We start from the raw sequence: 21,215 nt of genomic DNA, 5'->3' as shown, positions 1-21,215 counted from the left end.
TGTATATACACTTGGGACTAGAAAGCAATGTGTTTAAAGAGATTTTGAGGGCTTTAGTTGTGTCTGCTGTGTGTAAAGCATGCTGCAATTCTAATGTGGGGGAGGATGCCATGTAAAGTGTCCCCATTAGTGTTCCCGATCTTTGGTTATGTAAATGCATTAATGAGTGGTATGAAATTTACCTGAAGGTAGCTTTTTGCCTCATTCTCTCTCTCCTCTTCTAGAGTTAAGTTTGCAAAATCAGTTTCAGCAATGCTGATATCACTGGTGCTTACTAACGTAAGCTCTGGTTCTTCCATTATACCATGACCAGATTCTGTCTCCTGGTAAAACAAATAAAAGTCACAAAAATAGATAGCCTTTGTTCAAAATATACAATGTGGAATCTGAATCTTATGTGTAAATAAATGCGAAAATAGTGTACTCTAGAGGAAGATCAGTAGATTATAGATTCCCCCTGGGCCCCACCCCTACACCACAGCATATTAAAAATTCATTCACCTAAAAGCATGAAAATTCAGATTAGTAACACTAATCATGAGTAACACAATATACTAAAAGTATTAGAGTGGACTTTGGTATGGGGTGAAATAGTATGGTAACCATACTGCAAGGATTACTAATCTAAACGCTAACATGGCTAGATAAATTGGGGACTGAAAGAACTGGAGGGCACATACTAAATGTAGCAGTGGCTATTGACCTCCAGCCAAATGTGGGCCACAGGACCAGATTATATTCCAAAAGAAATAACTTTAGTTTTACACAATGAAGAATGGGACAAAAAGAAAGGAACAAAAAGCAGCCAGCTAAAACACCTCTGTGGTCTAGATAAAGCTCTTATTTTCAACCTTTATCAGTTTACCTGTAGAATGTTAAGCTGCACAAAATAAAAACCATGTCTTGTTAATGAGTTGAAGCCAAGCAGATCATAATTTGCTTAATACAATTGTTCTAACACTGATTCCAACAATATTCAGTGCAGTGCAATGAAGTTCAACATAGGCTAAACCACCATTTCTCAAGGAAACTAGAAAAAGACTATGAATAGAGAAGATCTCTAGTAAAATTCTTAGAGATAAGCTTTCAAAATTTGGAAATTTTCTCATTTCATCAAAAATATTAAGATGTAACCTTGTTGCTTCTTTTACATTGAAAAGTTTTTCCACAGATTTCACTTACCCAGATTGGAATAGAACTCTGTACTGCAAATGATCCAGAACTTTTAAAGGACTCTAATTGTGTTGTTTGAGATAGGCTGATGACTTCCAGAGTTTCAGTTTTAGTTGAATTCTCAAAATATTTTTCATTTTGAATACTGAATGAATGTGGGGGCTGAACTGAAGTTCCCATCTCCACTGTTCTTACACACAATTGAGAATCAATTTCTTCGTGTGGATCTGTAGCTAAAACTCCACAGGTTTCATTTTCACCTTCAGTAAGTTCTTGACTGGGTAACATTATAAGGGCTTCTTTTTTGGATAGTTCTTTAAAGTCCCATCTTTCTTTTCTGCTTTCTTGTTGTTTTATTGAGTACTCACTAGAGGAAGAACTACATGGAGTACTATGCTGTACTTGTAACTGATGAAATACATTAGCCTCATCAGATGAACTGTAGGTAGAATTTAAATTTCCTCTGGGAAGCTGGAAATGAACACCTTTTTTCTTATTTTGTAATATTTCAGTCTGATTTTTCATGCCTTGGGAAGTATCTCTTGCCTCAATGCTAAAAATACTCGGTAGGTCAGCATGCTGGCTCCCCTCCTGTGAAGAGAATTCTGGCAGAAGCTGTTGAAAAGATTGTTCAGATCCTGCATTTAAAAATTAAAAAAAAAAAAAAGAAGAAGAAATCTTATATGTTATAAACTTGAATCTCTCATAGTTCGAGTAATTCCCACAGTTTTAAGAGTAAAAACTGATGTGTAAAAACATGACTAGAAAAAGATGGTCACAGTGATTTTTCAATCAACTCTATAGTTCATACCATATACTCTCTCTTTTTCTAATGTTTAGACACAATTTGGGTATCAGACACGATGATTTTCCTCCATAAAAAACTGATTCTAATACTTAGAATAAAATGTGCATATATGTAAGTACATGTGTATAGGTATACATAGATATGTTGTGTATACATATGAAATGTAAAAATTCTATTAGGATAGAACTACAGAGGTAGAGGTAGAGTTGAGGGGCAAGAGGTAATCCTTTTTTTCTTTTGGTTACTGCGGATTGAACTCAGGGGCTCTTGACAACTTGAGCCACATCCCTAGCCATATTTTGTATTTTGTATTTTTTTTTTTGGTGCTGGGGATTGAACCCAGGGCCTTGTGCTTGTGAGGAAAGCACTTTACCAACTGAGCTATATCCCCAGCCCATATTTTGTATTTTTTATTTAGAGACAGGGTCTCACCGAGTTGCTCAGTCTCTTGCTTTTGCTGAGGCTGGCTTTGAACTCAACGCTCCTTCTGTGTCAGCCTCCTGAGCTGCTGGGATTACAGGCATGCACCACCAGGCCCAGCTAATTCTTGCTTTTTATTTTACAAAGTTCAGTATTATAAAAATGCAAACTAAACATTTTTTACTTCTTTTACATTTTATTGGTGCATTGTACCCCTAGTGGGATTTGCTATTACGTATTTGTACATACACAATATAATTTGGTGACTTTTGTTCCCCAGTATGAGACTAAGTAATTTTATAAAGAACAGAAATTTATTTTTCCACTTCTGCTATTTAACTAAGTACACAAAAAAACCACCTCTAATACTGAGGACAGGAGTGGGGACAAACTCAGAGGTGCCAGGCAGAGTTTCCAAGGAAAGGGAAAATAAGGAATCATGAAAAAAAATCTAGTTCCAGTGTCCCAGATACCATATTTGTCCAATGTCCTATGTAAAAGATCATATATTGTTCCAGTGTCCTATTTATAGGAAAATTTGTATTTTCATTCTTAATGATAATAAAGGTTATATAAGGTCTAGATTGTGATTTCCCACTTTAATGCACCAGTATGCATCTAAAATATTTGCAGAATTGAAAACTTGGGATTTAATGGATAAACATTTTTTTTATTTAGTCATACATACCCTCAATAATATCATCTGTAGCAAAACTCTGAGCAGCAGCTTGAGCCAGGTTAGGGTTAGGTTGCTGGTTTAGGCTAGTGTTAAGAAAAGAATGCAAGCTCGCCCTCCTCAGTGCTGTGAAAGAAACTGTACTTTTGGATGCAGTGGCACAGTGTCTTTCAGATGAAGAATCTGAGCTCTAATAGAAGAAAAAAGGGAAAGGCTGATTACGTATTATTAGTTGTATCAATAATCACTGTTTCTTTGATATTATTCTTCCTTAATTACCACTTTACTAACACAGTAATATTTTGCTTATTTATAAATTTAATTCTTTCAGTCAATATGAGACTTAAAAATTATTTAGAAAAAACAGTGAACCAAAGAACAAGTAGAGAATGAAACATGAGATAATTTTCCAACAAGCAGGAATCATTCAGAACAGCTTGGGATGTTGGGCTCTGGAAGTACAAAGTCCCAGGTTTGAATTTCAGTTCCTTTACTATGTAGAAAAATACTTTATTTATTTATTTATATTTTGCGGTGCTGGGGATCGAACCCAGGGCCTTGTGCTTGCAAGGCTACCGACAGAGCTATCTCCCCAGCCCCTGGAAAATACTTTAAAAAATTTTGCAGTCATTTTTTTTTTTGTTTGTTTAAATATGTTAAAATTGTTCCACTGAAGTAAATTTAAAAAAACAAAACCATTATGAGGCCTCTATGGGGTCATATGCACTAGCTAAAGATACAGCAGATTGGATAAAATTCTAATTAGCTGTTTTCAATCTTGGTGCCACATAAGAAACAAGCATCCCAAGAGATTCTGATTTAATTGACCTGGGGGATAGTCTGGGCATTGGAATTTTTAAATAAAGTTTTCCTTTTGTTTCTAAAGGGCAGTCATGATTGAGAATCATTGTTCAACAAAAGAAAAAAGAACTAAGCTGTTCTTAAATATTCACTACAATGGGGCATCTACTTTAATATACCTGGTAAAAGTTTCTGTCGTCTTGAGAAATCCCAGATGACAATGATGATAAATCAAAATCTGGATGTGGTTCTAAGGGTTTAAAGAGCTGACGATGCAGATTAGGAAAAATGTGTTCCAATTCTGGAAAGTCAAGGTCAACTGTTGGAATTTTGAAAGGAATAAAAAGATATATTTTTTAATTTAAAGCAAAGCCTAGAAAATGAGTACTAAGAATAGTCATTAAAACCCTTTTTAGGTAACTCCACCATAATCGTTTTTTTTCATGATCATTTCATGCTTTCATATTAAGTCCTATCATGATTACTTCCAAGGCACTAAAAAACAGGGATCCTCTCTGAAATGTTTGACCAACATAAGTTTCCATTCCTATCAGCTTCAAAGACTTCTGGGGTTAATTAGGAATAACAGGCCATGATTGTTGCTTTGTTATAAGCTTTGCTATTCTCACTTCAGGATCAGTGATTAAACAGAAAAAGAGGAAAGGTTCACTGTATTCACTACTACCATGGGCCAAAATTGTACTTTCTCAACCATTTCCTTCAAACTCCAACATCCTTCTTTTAGAGAAGATAAATGGGTATATTAAATTTTGCCCATAATTTCACAGCTAGGATATAACCTCTAACTCAAATCCAGGTCTGAATTCTGAGCCCTGCTTTGCCTCAGCTGTAATAGGAACTTTGCAAAGATAAAGGAAGATTTGCTCATTAATCTCTACATGTTCTTCAGTCAATCTGGTCCAGATAACCTCTCTAACTAAATGCCCTCAATATTTCCTATGGTCTAACTGTTGCATCAGGCCATAAAAACATGAAGCTCAAATAGTAAATTAACGAGACAGACATCATTACCCTATGTACATGTATGATTACACAAATGGTATGAATCTACATCGAGTACAACCACGGAAACGAGATGATGAACCCCATTTGTGTACAAAGAATCAAAATGAAGTCTGTAAAAAATTAAAACAAAACTAAGAAGGATAATAGGTGAAAAGTTAATTTATATAAAAGTATTCCTTTATAACAATTTTACCCTGCAAGTCTCTTTTCTCAGGCATCAAATCTGCTTCATTTATGTACTTGTCTGTGGTCTGCTGAAAGTGTGTGTGACGAGATGTAAATTCTTCTACTGCAGGCAACAGAGATTTATGAACATCTGAAGATTTCTGCTGCTGATATATAGCTTGTGTTGAAGGAATTATAGAACGTAAAATATTCATTTCCTCCTCTTTACTGGCAGTAGATTCTTGTTCCTGATAGTCCGTGTGCTCTGAAAATGACTCTGGAAATTGAGTTTAATGAAAATATTTGACATTAACAACATATTCCTTTTAATGACTGGGTACTTCCTTAAAGACACATTTTGGTAGAGAGACATGGCAATATATAATGCTAAAGATCAAGAAAGAAACTTGCTCAGATTTCCACTGAGTGGTAAAATGTGGCATTAGTAAACATTTTTCAAAGTGTTAGGGACCTATAGAGCATCCTAGTGATTTTCAGTGACTTTTATTGCGGTACCTGGCAGGGGGGATTGAACTCAGGGGTGCTCTACTGCTGAGCTACACCCTTGGCCCTTTTAACTTGTTGGGACAGGGTCTCACTTAGTTGCTGAGGGCCTTGCTAAGTTGCTGAGGCTGGCCTCCAACTTGGTATCCTCTTGCTTTAGCCTCTGGAGTCACTGGGATTACAGGTGTGCACCACTACACCCAGCTTTATCTTTTATTTTCAGAGTGTCTCACCAAGTTGCCATGGCTGGCTCTGAACTTGTGATCCTCCTGCCTCAGCCTCTCAAGTAGCTGAGATTACAGGCATATATCACCATGCCTAGCTCCATTCTTAGAATGTCACACTATGTAATGTGTTATTTGCATGAACACTTTGCTTTTGAGATTTAAAGAAACTTTTCCCAGCTCCGCCCTGCCAAGTACACTATGAAAAAGCACCGTTTCCTCCCACCACTAAATTGCAATTCCACTGGATGTTATTACCTGGATCTGTAAGGCTCAAATCTGTGTTTTCATAACTTACAAAGCTCCCAGTAGAAAGAGTTACTGAAGATAATGGCTCATGAAAAATTTGTGTGTCAGCCTAAAAATTTAAGGGAAATATTACATCATGATGTATCATGTAGCCAGAAAAACTCTAAATCCTCTACCTCAGCAGTTGTCAATTCTGAGCTCAGGTCAAGTGTAGAAAACTTCATAGTTACAAAGGTCAGTAGTAAAACTTTTTTCATCATTGCTCAGAAATGATTAGCCTTAGACAGACAGACAGACAGACAGACACACACACACACACACACATTCCCCACCCCCAATCTCATCCATTAGCATGTCCTCAGTTATTCACTGTGACTTTTATGAACACACACACACACACACACACACACACACACACACACACATACACACACACCCCAGACACAAGCCCAAACTCTTTTAAATTATAGTTTTGCTTCTCAGAACATTACAGATCATATATCAGATTGACTATGAAGTCTTCTGATGCTCAGATTTGGCTATTTTCATCATTGATCTACTGTAATAAGAGCAGATCTCAGAGAACATAGACTTTAATTTTTCATCAAACTAAAGAGAATATGAAACCAAAGAGTTCTAAAAATTTAGTATAAACAGAGTCATTACTAACCTTATCATTCGGATTTACAGCTGGGCCCAGATGTGTATACTCTTCCTCCTCCAAAGCATAACTTAATACTGCATGATTCTCAACATCAGATTCCTTGACCTTAACTAAAATATGAATTTCAGAATTCAAAATTGGGAGGAAGTGGTTTGAATTAGGAAAAATTACATTCTTAGCATCAGAGAACACCATTCTGTGCTTTCCTAAAATTTACTTTCATATTTGGCTTTTTAAAATTACCTTATCTTAGATAAAATAAAAAATACCTAGTTTTTGTTTAAAACACTCACTAGGTAACACTACTTTTTTTTTTTTTTTAACAGTAGTTGTCACTATAACTTCATGAACAAAAACCTTTAAAAACATATGAACATTAGGTCTAAAAGCTGGAAAAGGGCCATTTTTTAAATACGTTCATTTATTATAGATTCTTTTTTACAAGAAGCATGCATTCTTTTCATACAGAAAAAGTTGAACAAGGGATGTGAACTTTATTTAGAAAATTAGTGATTTCTCTTTCAAATAGTTTCATTAAGTAAATACTAGTAGGAAGTCTATGAGGGTTATAAGTTTTATATAGCTGGCAGCTCTATAAGTTTTTTGCTTAAGCCTATTTGTAATAATTCATATTTTAAATGAAATATAGAACTATGAAATATTATGTTTAAAAAGTTCCACATCTGGCATTCTAAATGAGCTGATTTAGCCAGGTGTGGTGGTACATGCCTCTAATCCCCAGAGAGTTGGGAGGTTGAGGCAGGAGGACTGCAAGTTTGAGGTCAGCCTGGGTATAGTGCAACCCATCTCAAAAAAAATACAAAGAGCTCAAATCGTAGCTCAGTGGTAAAGCCTCTCTGGCTAGGTTCAATTCCTAGTACCAAATATCCCCTTCTCCCCAACTAAATGAACTTCTTTGTGTTTATAAATACAGTCTGAGATATCTATCCATAGATAGATAATCTATCTCCAACTATTTTATGTATAATATTGCTTACTGAATGTACAGAGTATAGTTCTAATACTGTTTTATTAGTTGTAAACCACTTTTTAAATAGTTACCTTTAATAACCAGGTTTTACTTTAGTTCCCCCTCATTACTTCTTTTTTATATTGTGGTTTAGGGATTACACCTAGAGCCTTGCACATGGGCACTTACCCAACCCTTACCCTCATTACTTTTTAACAACCATATAGAACAAGAGTATGGGTGTACCATTATAATCTGATTACCAACAGTCACTGAGGTTATTCATCATCTTAGAAATCACCCTACAATAAATATCTTTAGTCTATATATCCTTCTGCACAACATCACCATCTTCATTTTATTCATCTCTCACCTGTTTCATCACCATCATTACTGCAGACACTCTCCTGGGCAGCTGGCTGAAGACAATTAATTGGAACACGGGCCATTGGGCTCCCAAAGAAAACCTGTTCTCGGCTTATTGAGACCCTCATGGGATCTCTGTCTTGATAAAAATTTGGATTACCTGTGGGAAATAAAAAACCTGAGTCATGAAAATTTTCACTTAAGTTTCCAGAGCTAGTTAAAACTAAAATGGCAGTTTAGATTACAACTAAAAAATAATGATATACCTATTTCCTCACTCTTGATTTTTTTCATTATTGATCATAGGAAAAATGCCTGGAAAAGCTATTAGTAATAGATTATTAAACACAAGTAATATTTTATGGTATAATATTCATTCAAAATATAAATGAAGTTCAAAAATAGCAACAACAAATAGGTGGTGTAAAACGAGTGGCTCAAAAGAGAGGGGGAAAGTAATCAGGAGGGCACAAGGTAAGGATTTACAGAATTCTTTCATGTACCAGTTCTTGACCCAGGTGATACACATGATTATTCAGTGACTTACAAATCACTGAAATAAAGCCTTATGATTGGCGCATCTCTTTGAATGTTATACTTCAACACAAAAATAAAAACAAGCAGAGGCCCATGACATACCCTAAAGAAGCAAGGCTATCTACTGAGCAGACTCAGATAAAACTTGGGAATTAAAGGGACTAGAATATTATGAAAGGAAGATGTGCCAGGAACAGAAAACAAGGATGTTTAAAACTACATACTTTGAACAATTAGGTCTTCTGGTCTCCTGATCTCCCTCTCAGCGTTATCCCCAGAGGAGACTAAAGGCTTGTTTTCTGGATAAACAGAATTCAATACACTCTGAATTCAGGGGCATTAGGCACAGAATTGAGGCAAGGGTGGGAGTGACAGACACACTGAGGAAATCAGGGGTATTCAAGTCTGCACTGTCAATGCAGCTCCATAATGCCAATAGAAAGGCCTGTGCTCCTGTTACAGGATCTTCCTTTGAAGAAAAGAACTACAGATACTAAGTTGAGAGCACCTGATAAGAAAGGCACACCTTTCCCACACAGTCCAACAGAAAATAAAGCCCTCTCCACTGATAAGTCCTTTGAGTATCCTACTCAGATATGCAAAGTACTAGAGGAAATCCTCTAAAATATCAGACAGAGATAACAAAAAAAGAGAAAACAGAACTCAGATAAACAGAAAATACAGAAAACAAACAAAAATCTGTAAGTATTTACAGTAGATATCATTCTGGATCCATGAAACAGGACTGATGTTATGAAACGCCTGGGGGTAGGGGGAGAGAGGGGACCAGAAAGAAAAACCAACCTTTTGGAAACTAAAATTTGATAATCAGAATAAATATTCAGATGAAAAGTTGAAACAAGTTAAGGAAAGTTGCCCAGAAAGCAAAAAGGAAAGAAATAGAAATGACAACAAAGGAAAAAAGAAAAAATTTGGAAGATCAATATAAATCAGTGTATTCAATTTCATTTTTTAAAAATATTTTTTAGTTGTAGATGAACACAATACCTTTATTTTTATTTATTTATTTTTATGTGATGCTGAGAATCGAACCCCAGTGACTCACAGTGCTAGGTAAGCACTCTACCACTGAGCCACAACCCCAGCCCCTGAACTTCATTTTTATTATCAGCCTCAAAAAGGAGTTTTTTTAGACTTTTTCTAATTGCCTCCTCCCACATACTATTTTAATTATGGCATATATACTGTATAACTGCTTTGTACATAACAAGAGTACCTTTTTTTCACTTTCCCCCATACCAATTTTTGCCTCTTGGGAGGAAAATAACATTCCTATTAAGAATGACCTTGGAAATTCCACCAGAAAACTTTTAGAACTCATAAGTGAATTCAGTAAAGTAGCAGGTTACAAGATCAATGCTCATAAATCCAACGCATTTTTATACATAAGTGATGAATCCTCAGAAAGAAAAATTATGAAAACTACCCCATTCACGATAGCATCGAAAAAAATAAAATACTTGGGAATCAATCTCACAAAAGAGGTGAAAGACCTCTACAATGAGAACTATACAACACTAAAGAAAGAAATTAAAGAAAACCTAAGAAGATGGAAAGATCTCCCATGTTCTTGGATAGGCCGAATTAATATTGTCAAAATGGCCATACTACCAAAAGTGCTATACAGATTCAATGCAATTCCAATTAAAATCTCAATGATGCACCTTACAGAAATAGAGCAAGCAATCATGAAATTCATCTGGAAGAATAAGAAACCCAGAATAGCTAAAGCAATCCTTCGCAGGAAAAATGAAGCAGGGGGTATCGCAATACCCGAACTTCAACGTTATTACAAAGCAATAGTAACAAAGACGGCATGGTATTGGTACCAAAATAGACAGGTAGATCAATGGTACAGAATAGAGGACACGGACACAAACCCAAATAAATACAATTTTCTCATACTAGACAAAGGTGCCAAAAATATGCAATGGAGAAAAGATAGCCTCTTCAACAAATGGTGCTGGGAGAATTGGAAATCCATATGCAACAGAATGAAACTAAACCCATATCTCTCACCCTGCACAAAACTCAACTCAAAATGGATTAAGGACCTTGGAATCAGACCAGAGACTCTGCAGATTATAGAAGAAAAAGTAGGTCCCGATCTTCAACATGTCGGCCTAGGACCAGACTTCCTCAACAGGACTCCCATAGCACAAGAAATAAAAGCAAGAATCAATAACTGGGATAGTTTCAAACTAAAAAGCTTTCTCTCAGCAAAGGAAACTATCAGTAATGTGAAGAAAGAGCCTACAGAGTGGGAGAATATCTTTGCCAATCATACTTCAGACAGAGCACTAATCTCCAGAATCTATAAAGAACTCAAAAAACTCTACACCAAGAATACAAATAATCCAATCAACAAATGGGCTAAGGAAATGAACAGACACTTCACAGAAGATGTACAAGCAATCAACAAACATATAAAAAAATGTTCAACATCTCTAGTAATAAGAGAAATGCAAATCAAAACCACCCTAAGATTCTATCTCACCCCAATTAGAATGGCGATTATCAAGGATACGAGCAACAACAGGTGTTGGCGAGGATGTGGGGAGAAAGGTACACTCATACATTGCTGGTGGGGCTGCAAATTAGTGCAGCCACTCTGGAAAGCAGTGTGGAGATTCCTTAGAAAACTTGGAATGGAACCATCATTTGACCCAGCTATCCCACTCCTTGGTCTATACCCAAAGGACTTAAAATCAGCATACTACAGAGATACAGCCACATCAATGTTCATTGCTGCTCAATTCACAATAGCCAGATTGTGGAACCAACTTAGATGTCCTTCAATTGATGAGTGGATAACGAAACTGTGGTATATATATACAATGGAATATTACTCTGCCATAAAGAACGATAAAATTATGGCATTTGCAGGCAAATGGATGAAATTGGAGACCATCATGCTAAGTGAGATAAGCCAATCTCAAAAAACTAAAAAACGAATGATCTCGCTGATAAGTGGATGATGACACATAAGGGGAAGGGTGGGGGGAGTTAGTGTTAGTGTTAGGGTTAGGGTTAGGGTTAGAGTTAGGGAGGGGGACGAAAGGACTGTTTAGAGGGAAAAGAAGGGTGGGAGGGGTGGGGGGGAAGGGAAAAAATAATAGAGTGAATCAAACAACATTACCATATGTAAATTTATGATTATACAAATGGTATGCCTTTAACCCATGTACAAACAGACAAACAACATGTATCCCATTTGCTTACAATAAAAAAAAAAAGAAAGAAAAAAAAAAAAAAGTAAGACACAAACAAACAAACAAAAAAAGAATGACCTTGTGGGCTGGGGATATAGCTCAGTTGGTAGAGTGCTTGCCTTGTAAGCATAAGGCCCTGGGTTCAATCCCTAGCACTGCAAAAAAAAAGAAAAAGAATGACCTTGTTAAGCTGGGTGTGGTGGGGCACACCTCTAACTCCTGCCACTCAGAAGCCTGAAGCAGAAGGATTTCGAGTTAAAGCCCCCTTCAGCAATTTAGGGAGGCCCTAAGCAATTCAGCAAAGACTCATCTCTAAATAAAATATAAAAAAGGGCTGGGGATGTGTCTCAGTGGTTAAGTGTCACTGGGTCAATTCCAGGTACAAAAAAACAAAAAACGACCTTCTTAAGGTAATTCAACTTCCAAATAAAACATTTTCCACAAACAGAGAAAACAATGTAAACTATGTGGAAAATTTTATTAAGAAATGTTAAGACAGACATTATACAGAAATAATAAAATGACATCACAGCAGTGAAAATTACTTATATATCACTGTAATGATAATTTATTAATTTTTGCTTATATCTATTCCAACTATTGAGGTAAATACAAAAAATACCTAAAGACTTGAAAAGTGCCTGTGGTAAGAATTTGAGGGTGGCATAACCTATGATTTCATGTTATAACCTTTTTGCACTATTTGCAAGTAAAATTTTGATTAAAAGTATTATGCAATATTTTTAGTTATTATACAATAGTTATTTACAGGGCCATCAGCTTATTTAGACTCATTCCTCCAATCAAAAGAAACCACTGCATAGGTTCTAAATGGAGGAAAAAAGGGTGATTACTCTGAACATGCAATTGGAACATGAATTGGAGTAAAGCAAGACTGGAAATAAGGACACACTGGAAGTTTTAGCAGGTACCCAAGAAAAAAATTGATAGCTTGAATTAAATAAGTAATAGTAGGAATAGAAAGAAGTGGGCAGATTCAAGAGTTCAGAGTAGAACAGAGATTAGGTGGTTTACTGGGTGTTGGGAGATATTAATAAGAGAAGTACTGACACCTGAAAGTACTATTTACTGAGAAAAGAAGGCTGGAAGATAGAGATGCAGATAAGGGACTAAGTTGATTTTCCTTTTAGACAAGATAACATTTTTGTAATTTCAACCATGATTCGTTAAATTATAGGACTCAATAATGAGCATTTCCTCATGATCTGAAATAGAAAAAGCACTAATCAATTCCTAAACAGTTGTGGTTTGTCAAATAATGCAAAATAGGAAAAAAGCTTCTAAATTCTAGTAATAAAATCATCACTTTATAAGCTTCTTAAGAAAACAGAAAGGACTGATTCTTAGAAGTTAATCTGATTCTGGAGGCATTACAATAACTGATCTCAAATTATACTATATGGCTATAGTAACAAAAAGAACATGGTATTGGCATTAAAGTAGACGTGAAAACCAATGGAATAGAAGACACAATAGTCACAGTTACCTGATACTTGACAAAAGTGCCAAAAACATATGCTAGAGGAAAGACAGGCTTTTTAAAAAACTGTGCTGGAGAAACTGGATATTTATGTGAAGGAGAATAAAAGTAGATCTCTCACCCTGCACTCAAGTCAGAAACTTTGAAATAAGACTAGAAGGAAACTTTGAAACTGCTGGAAGAAAGCATAGGGTCAACATTTCAGCTTCCTTAACAAGACCCCTAAAGTTCAAGAAAAAAAACTGAGAAACAATAAATGGGATGACATCAAATAAAAAGCTTCTGCACAGCAAAGGTAATGATTAAGAGTGTGAATAGAGAGCCTACAGAATGGGAGAAAGCCTTTGCCAGCTACTCCTGAAAAGGGAATAATAACGAGAATATATAAAGATCTCAGACATGAAACAAAAAACAATCCAATTAGTAAGCTAGCAAAAGAACTAAGCAGGCATTTCTCAAAAAGAAGAAATACAAATGGCTAGCCTAGGGGCTGGGGAGATAGCTCAGTTGGTAGAGTGCTTACCCCCTAAGCACAAGGCCCTGGGTTCAATCCCTAGCACCACAAAAAAAAAAACAAAAACAAACAAATGGCTAGCATATTTATGAAAAATGTTCAATTTCCTTAGCAATCAGGGAAATGCAAATCAAAGCTACACTGAGATTTCATTTCACTTCAGTCATAATGGCAATCATCAAGAATACAAATAATAATAAATGCTGGTGGGAATGTGGGAAAAAGATACTCATACATTGTTATTATGAATGCAAATTGTACAACTACTCTATAAACAGTATGGAGATTCCTCAAAAGATTAGGACTGGAACCATACATAACCCAGCCTTCCCACTCCTTGGTATTTATCCAAAAGAATTAAAATCAGCATACTATAGTGAAACAGCCACATCTGTGTTTACAGCAGTGCAACTCACAATAGCCAAGTTATGAAACCAGCCCAGGTGCCCTTTAATAGATGAACAGATTAGGAAAAATGTCATATATGTACACATGGAGTTTTACTCAGTCATAAAGAAAAATGAAATTATGGCATTTGCTGGTAAAAATATGGAAATGAAAAATATGCTAAGTGAATTAAGCCAGAATCAGAAAATCAAGGGTCAAATGTTTCTCTCATGGGGAAGCTAGAAGCAAAGTAAGGAGAAAAAAGTGCAGGGGATTGGGGACTAAATATCATAAGGATAGAGGGAAGATCAGTGGAGCAGAAAAAGGAACTGAGGAGGAAAAGGGATAGAAAATGGGAAGAAATATGGAATGAATTTGATAACATTATGCTATGCACATGTATAAATATACCATAGTGAACTTCATCTTTTTGTGTATTTATAAAGGACCAAATAATAAAAATAAATAAATAAATAGAAGGAAGACCAGTAGAGTAGAGGAAGGAGAATAGGAGTTAGGTGGGAGGGGAGGAAAGAGAAGGCACCGGGGACTGAAATGGAGCAAATCAAATTTTATGCATGTATGAGTATATCAAAGTGAATCCTACTATTATGTGTAATGTACTAATAAAAGTATAAAAAAAAATCTCTACCTTCCTTAATTCTTCTAAACAGTAAGAAATAAAGACATAATACTTTATGGCTGAAGACCAAAACAGTCAGTATTAACATTATAATATTATCATTAAAGATGCCAATTTCCTCCTTAAAAGATGCTTTGATAAATGTGATCAAGAAAATTATTTGGTAAGTCTGAAATCTAAAAATAATTATGAAATTCAAATAGGACTGCTCACAAAATATTGCAGAAACGAATATTTCCCAGTAACTAGATGTAGGAAGAAGTATGGTGAAGAAATACATCTGTTCTAACTGTCCTTAAAGCCAGGATTTTAAGTGTCATAATTATCCTATGAAAGTATACAGGAAAAGAATAGTGAAAAATATTAAAGTAGAAAAGCAGTAAGGGAAAATAGAAAACAGAACAAATAAGAAACAAGTTTAGAATGCAGACAAGAAAGGAAGCAGAGAGACTAGGAGTATCAACAGAATATCAAAGAATTTTGTCTGCATAAGTTGGTTTCCCTCACATATAAGATACACTAGTTACCCAATGCCACAGTTCTTTTAAGTCCAAGAGGTATTATTACAAAAATACTATTTAGGTAAAACCAGTTTCAAAAGTACTCAAAAACTAAGTCTCTCTGACAAATTTTAGCATCCTGAAAGAATGTAGAAAACTGACAAACCATGAAAATATCTTTTTATCTTATCAAACCATCTGTTTACCTGGTATAGAAGTTCGGCCACTAGGTGGAGAGTCTACTTCTTGTATAGCACTAAGTTCATGTTGGTTTAAGTCTAATCCACATTTAACTCTGGCTACAGGTGGCTTTGAGACTCTTCTACCTGGTTCTTTGTCCAGATGCTCGCCTATCAGGTCAAGGACAAAGTTAGGCACGATGAAAATCTATTAACATACTACAAGTTTTCCTACAACCAGCAAACTTCAGGGGATAAAAGCAAAGAATAATCAGCAGAATAATTACAATAAAATCCAATCATCTTACCACTTTGCTTGGCACTAACATCTTCAGAAAACAACCAGCTATCATCAGAGTTGCTCTTATCTGCATGACTAATGCTTTGCTGATCATCTCTTGTTAGGTCTTGGATATGAGGAAGCCACTCTCTGGGCTGCTCCATCTTCTGCATTTTTAAATCATTTTCAACTGTGAGCTTACTTGCCTGAAAGAGTGGGCAGATGGGGGTGGGGATGACAAAGTTGAGGAATCATGAGAAAAATTCCTAATATCTACATCTTTCTTCTTAAATTAGAAACTTAACCAAATAAATAGTTCCATCACTTACACTATTATAATTTTCTCCAGATAAAAAAATGCGATAGGCTTCCAACATTAAGAGGGCAATATTCCCTTTAAAAAAATATAACCATGCTTAGCACCCAACTGAAACTTAGTCTTCACTGTTCCTCTCAATAAGAGTTTATACTTAAGTATCCCCCTGTTTTTCCTTCTCATTAATTTTCCTCCTGAACTCACTCAATTCAAGCTTCTCCTGGACATCAAAGATTTGTAGAACTGTTTGCACTAAATAATAAGTTTTAGAAGTGGCCTTTTAAAATAAAATGGATACATTCGTATTTTGGAAGGTACACTTTCACTTCCCATGGGATAAATTATAAATTTGAGTGACTGTAAGTCCTGCCAACAATTCAAACCCAAGTCACAAGTCCAGCTTTCCATCAGCCCAAAATCATGCCAGCTTAAACATCAGACGATAATAATGTCCCTTAAGAAAATAGCACTGATTTTGATCCATATATAAATGTCAACAAAGTGCTATACATAAGAGTACAAGGTCTGCTAATACCTAAGAAAAATTCTGCTAAACAGTTTATTTTTACAATTTTAATCTATGATAGACTTAAAACCCATTATAACAAAACCTCAAATAAGAATCTATATTCTTTTGTGATATTTGCATTTAAATTAGTTGAGTTTCAAATAATCTCATAAACAACATGAGAGATTGATCATTTTTTGTTTTAATTTCCATGTTGTGTACGGTAGGAAATTATAGCACAGTTAAGATCAAAACACTTATTCTCAATAACTAAAAACTTGTAGGCCTAGGAACAAAACTGAGTCAGTTTAGCCCTCCAGTGTTTTTTGTTTGTTTGTTTGTTTGTTTTTTTTGGTACCAGGGATTGAACCAGGGGCACTTAACCATTGAGACATATCCCCAGTGCTTTTTTCTATTTTTTATTTAGAGTTAGGGTTTCGCTGAGTTGCTTAGGGCCTCGCTAAGTTGCTGGGGCTGGCTTTTAACTTATGATCCTCCTGCCTCGGTCTCCTAAGCAGCTGGGATTATAGGTGTGCACCACTGTGACTGGCTACACTGTTTAATTCTTAAGTGTTTAAGCTTAAAACATACCTGACTGTCTTTAAAGAAATCCTTCAAAGTCTCCTGATGTTTCTGGATCTGCTGTTGCAATGCTGTTTGTCTCTGTAAAAGCAATTCTTCCTGGGCTTTTTGGCTATGTTGCAGAACTTCTCTTTGTAGATCCAACTGCTTCTGAAGATCCATGTTATCTTGCTGAGCTAAGATAGGCTGTGAAAGTCTATACTGAAATCTTGGAATTGCAGAACCACTTGAGGGAGTTGGGTGTTCATTTTTAGGTGGATACAATTCAGAAATGCTTTCAGACTTAGGTTCTGCAAAAGGTAGTGGAATGAATGAATGCTCTATTTCCTTAGACATTAACAAAGAAGAGACAGCATGCTCAGCAGATTCACTTTTGTTTAAATGACTTTGCTTGTTTAAAAGCAGTTCTTCCTGAGGTTTTTCATTAGAATTTACCATGTCCCTTTCTAAGTAAAACTGTGCTGTCAAATTATTTTGCTGAGGCAGAACAGTCTGTGAAAAACTCAAAAGCCTGTCCTGTGACCTCAGGGTTTCATTATCAAATTCAGTTGCAAAGGACTTCTGCATTCTTTCAGAGTCAGTAGCAGGCAATGTTACCTGGGAAAAGAATGAAGAGGAGCTAATCTGCTCAGATGATACCCGTTTCTCTGATTTACTTAATCTTTGCAAAAGTAGTTCTTCCTGCTGCTGAACTTCCCATCTAGATTGAACAGCTTTCCTTTGTATATCTAACGGCTGCTGAAGAACCTTCAAATCACCATGGTGAGGTTGGATAAAATCCTCCAAAGACACTTTTTCCTCAAATTTATGTTGTCTGGGCAACACCAACTCTTTCTGAGTTTTCTCAATAGAAGGAAAGGAAATTGTCTGTGCATTCAACTGTTCATGAAGTGCGATCAAATTATCTTGAGTTAAAATAGGTTGTGATAAACCCGAGAGCCTATCAGGCAAATTTTGCATCTCAGAATGACTCGAGGAGATTGTACTATCACTGATAGTTGGACAAACTTCTAGGGTTCTTTCAGATTCAGTAAGAGATAAAGAAGCAAATGAATGCTGTGTTGGCAGTGGTGAAGAAGTACCCACCTGCTCAGGAGATATCTTTCCCTTCCATCCACTCTGCTTATGTAAAAGCATTTCTTTCTGAGCTTCCTGTCTAGATTGAATGAAGGCTTCCCTCTGTGTAGTTAACTGTTCTTGAATTGCCTTCAGATTATCTCGTTGAGGCTGGATAAGTTGTGATATCTTCATAAGTCTATCCTGCAATTCTGAGACCTGTAAATGCCTTGATGGAACTTTACTATCACTCTCTGTTGAAAGAGGTTCCTGGATTGTACCAGAGTCGACAGAAGGTAAAGAAGTAACTGAAAGTTGTCTTAACTGGGGTGTGAATGAAGACAAGCCAGTCTGTTCAGAAGATGTGTTTTCTTGGGTTTTCCGACTGAAATGAAAGTCTTCTTTCTCTGTGTCTAGACATTCTTGGTGCTCCTCCAAATTATACTGTGGAGGCAGTATATGTTTTGAAATTCTCAAAAATCTTTCCTGACGTCTTGGGATCTTAGAATGGCTTAAGGGAACTGTACTGTCACTCTTAATTGACATAAACTCCTGTGATCTTTCAGATTCAGGTACCTGGGATACAGATGAAGACATACCAGTCTGTTCAGAAGAAATTTTTCTCTTCAATTCACTTTGTTCGGGTACAAATTCCCGAGTTTCTTGTCTAGCATCAAGTATTACCCTCTGTATGTGTGACTGTTCCTGGAATGTTGTCAAATTTTCTTCTGGTGGCAGGCTGTGGTATGGAAAACTGAGAGGCTTATCCTGAAGAGCTGGGATCATCAAATCACTAGAGGAAGTTATACTCTCCTCCTCAGATAAATAAAGTTTCTGAATTCCCCTAGGCTCAGCTTTAGCAGAAATTTGCAAATCATCTGAATGTTGAGCAACCATCGTTGAGTATGAAGAACTCATCTGCCCAGACTTATCATTCCCCAAATCCCTTTGTCTGAGGAAAAGTAAGTCCATCTGAGCATCATGTCTAGCCTGAAGAGTATCCCTCTGTGTAGTCAGCTGTTCTTGGAGCAACTTCAAATTATCATGCAGAGGCCGGAATTGCTGTAGAAAACTCGAAAACCCATCCTGAGATTCTGGGATTTCAGATTGGTTTGTGACAACTCCTTTTTCATTCTTAGAGAAATGCTGCTCCTGGATTTTCCCAGATCTCCTATCTGCAAAAGGTAGTGAAAAACATGTATGCCGAGTTACCCGATACGGCAGAGAAGAGGGCTCGGCCCGTACATAACTTATTTTTCCATCCAATTCACTTTGCTTATGTACAAGTAAAACTTCTTGGGCTTCCCGCCTAGCCTGAAGGCTATCCCTTTGAATATTCAACTGTTCTTGGTGAGGTTTAGTGTTATTTTGCTGTGATGTGATAGGTTGTGAAAAACTCAAAAGCCTATCCTGAAACAGTGGGATCACAGGATCACCTAAGGAAAGTGCAGCAGTATTCTTGGTTGGAGAGGATTCCTGGATTTTCCCTGATTCAGCTTTGGCAGAAGGCAGTGAAGTAAATGCATCTGGATCTACCACTGGAAGGAATACAGAGCGTCCAATCTGCTCTTCCAATTCTTTCTGTTTGGACAAAAGCAATTGTTCCTGAGCTTCCTGTCTTGCCTGAAGGACTTCCTTCTGTAGTTCTAACTGTTTTTGGAGAGCCTTCAAATTACCTTGCTGGGTTGTGATAGTCTCTGGGGATGACAAAGGTCGATCATGCATTTGGCTGATTACAGAATGGCCTACAGAAACTGAACTTTTGCTCACAGTTTCCTGAATTTTTCCAGATTCAACTTTAACAGGAAGACTACTAAAAGAGCGCTCAGGCAGGAATGAAGACATTTCAGTAGGCTTGGAAGATATAGTTTCACTATTCTCTGATACCATTTGCTGGGAATCTAAAGTCTGAAAAGTTGTTGCCCTAAATGTTTCCGATATTCTTCTAGTATCCTGCAATATCATTGGCTTATCATGTGACAAATCTCTTGAAAGTATATGAGAAACTTTTGGGATCAATTTATAGTCACTCTGTTGTGTTTTGGTCTGAGAGGATTGTCTTAGATGTTTTTGTGATTCCAAAGACTGCTTGGCTAAAACGTCTGAAGTGCTTAATATTCCTGTTGTTTTTACCTGTCTTTGTGGAAAGTGATTTTGTCTTGGTACCTGAATATGATCTTGTTCTAATTTGGAGAGCTGTATGGATTGCATAGGCTGATATTTGTTAGGACTCTGACTTTGATCCCAACACTCTGATACAGCAGTGGCTTTTTCAAATTTCCATGGTGGTACTGATATGATAGGATCAGAAATCAATGATGTAGCTGCTGTGGATGGGTACCTTTCTTTTAATATAGTTTGATATTCAAGTAATTGTTTCCTGGCTGTTTCAACAGATTGCCTATGTAACCTACCAAAAACAAACACAAAAAAACAAATATTATTTTTTAATGAAGAAAAAAAGACCTACATTTTCAAGTGTTTGTACATTAAATTTAAAAACAACAACAAAACAGCAATTTAGGGTTGGTCACAATCATGGTGGAAAAGGAACAACACTGTACTACCCTTAGAAATCTACATGCCAAGTTCTAAGGGAATTCCAATTAGATCCTCATACAAACCAAACATATAAATTCCAAAGATGTAGCATACTGTCACACAGAAATGATACCCTAGCCAATACCTGTTTTGCTGTAAAAGCTGTTGTTGATAGTTGTGAATCATCTGCCTATGACTGTTGTCATCAGCAACCACAGTGGATGATGTAGGAGCAGTGCCAACCTAATAAAAGACAGCATCAAATTAAAAGGCAAATTCAGGAACAAAGGCTAAAGTATCCTATATAAACTCAAGTTCTACAGTTGTAAATTTCCATATATATATATATATTTTTTTTTTTTGATAGAAGACTGGTACTTTTATAAAAAGTA

General features: G+C 36.2%; 2 protein-coding genes across 13 annotated transcripts in view; one reads left to right on the top strand and one right to left on the bottom strand.

Annotated features, from left to right (window-relative positions):
- The window catches only part of TAF1D (TATA-box binding protein associated factor, RNA polymerase I subunit D), a 28,102-nt gene extending 12,391 nt beyond the window's left edge, over positions 1-15,711 (top strand). The window contains exon 12 of the transcript XR_013757534.1: positions 15,667-15,711. The gene's annotated coding sequence lies outside the window, so the exon portion shown is untranslated. The remainder of the gene's footprint in view (positions 1-15,666) is intronic.
- Positions 1-21,215, bottom strand: part of CEP295 (centrosomal protein 295) — a gene marked incomplete at its 3' end in the record, with an annotated part of 58,985 nt that overhangs the window by 1,532 nt on the left and 36,238 nt on the right. For 9 of the 12 annotated variants that reach the window (XM_079101913.1, XM_079101906.1, XM_079101914.1 and 6 more), the window contains 12 exons: positions 20,969-21,066; positions 17,236-20,692; positions 15,828-16,026; positions 15,568-15,711; positions 8,054-8,206; positions 6,717-6,820; positions 6,056-6,155; positions 5,098-5,346; positions 4,058-4,197; positions 3,090-3,267; positions 1,183-1,811; positions 183-323 (listed from right to left, as the gene is read on the bottom strand). In XM_079101913.1, coding sequence (XP_078958039.1) covers positions 183-323; positions 1,183-1,811; positions 3,090-3,267; positions 4,058-4,197; positions 5,098-5,346; positions 6,056-6,155; positions 6,717-6,820; positions 8,054-8,206; positions 15,568-15,711; positions 15,828-16,026; positions 17,236-20,692; positions 20,969-21,066 — 5,592 coding nt within the window. The remainder of the gene's footprint in view (positions 1-182; positions 324-1,182; positions 1,812-3,089; positions 3,268-4,057; positions 4,198-5,097; positions 5,347-6,055; positions 6,156-6,716; positions 6,821-8,053; positions 8,207-15,567; positions 15,712-15,827; positions 16,027-17,235; positions 20,693-20,968; positions 21,067-21,215) is intronic. The other 3 variants (XM_079101909.1, XM_079101910.1, XM_079101912.1) reach the window with 1 other exon arrangement.

The sequence above is a fragment of the Sciurus vulgaris genome (genome assembly GCF_902686455.1).
Source record: "Sciurus vulgaris genome assembly, chromosome: 11".
Taxonomy (NCBI): Eukaryota; Metazoa; Chordata; class Mammalia; order Rodentia; family Sciuridae; genus Sciurus; species Sciurus vulgaris.
The sequence above is the reverse complement of the archived record's forward strand: the minus strand, read 5'-3'. Positions and strand labels throughout refer to the sequence as shown.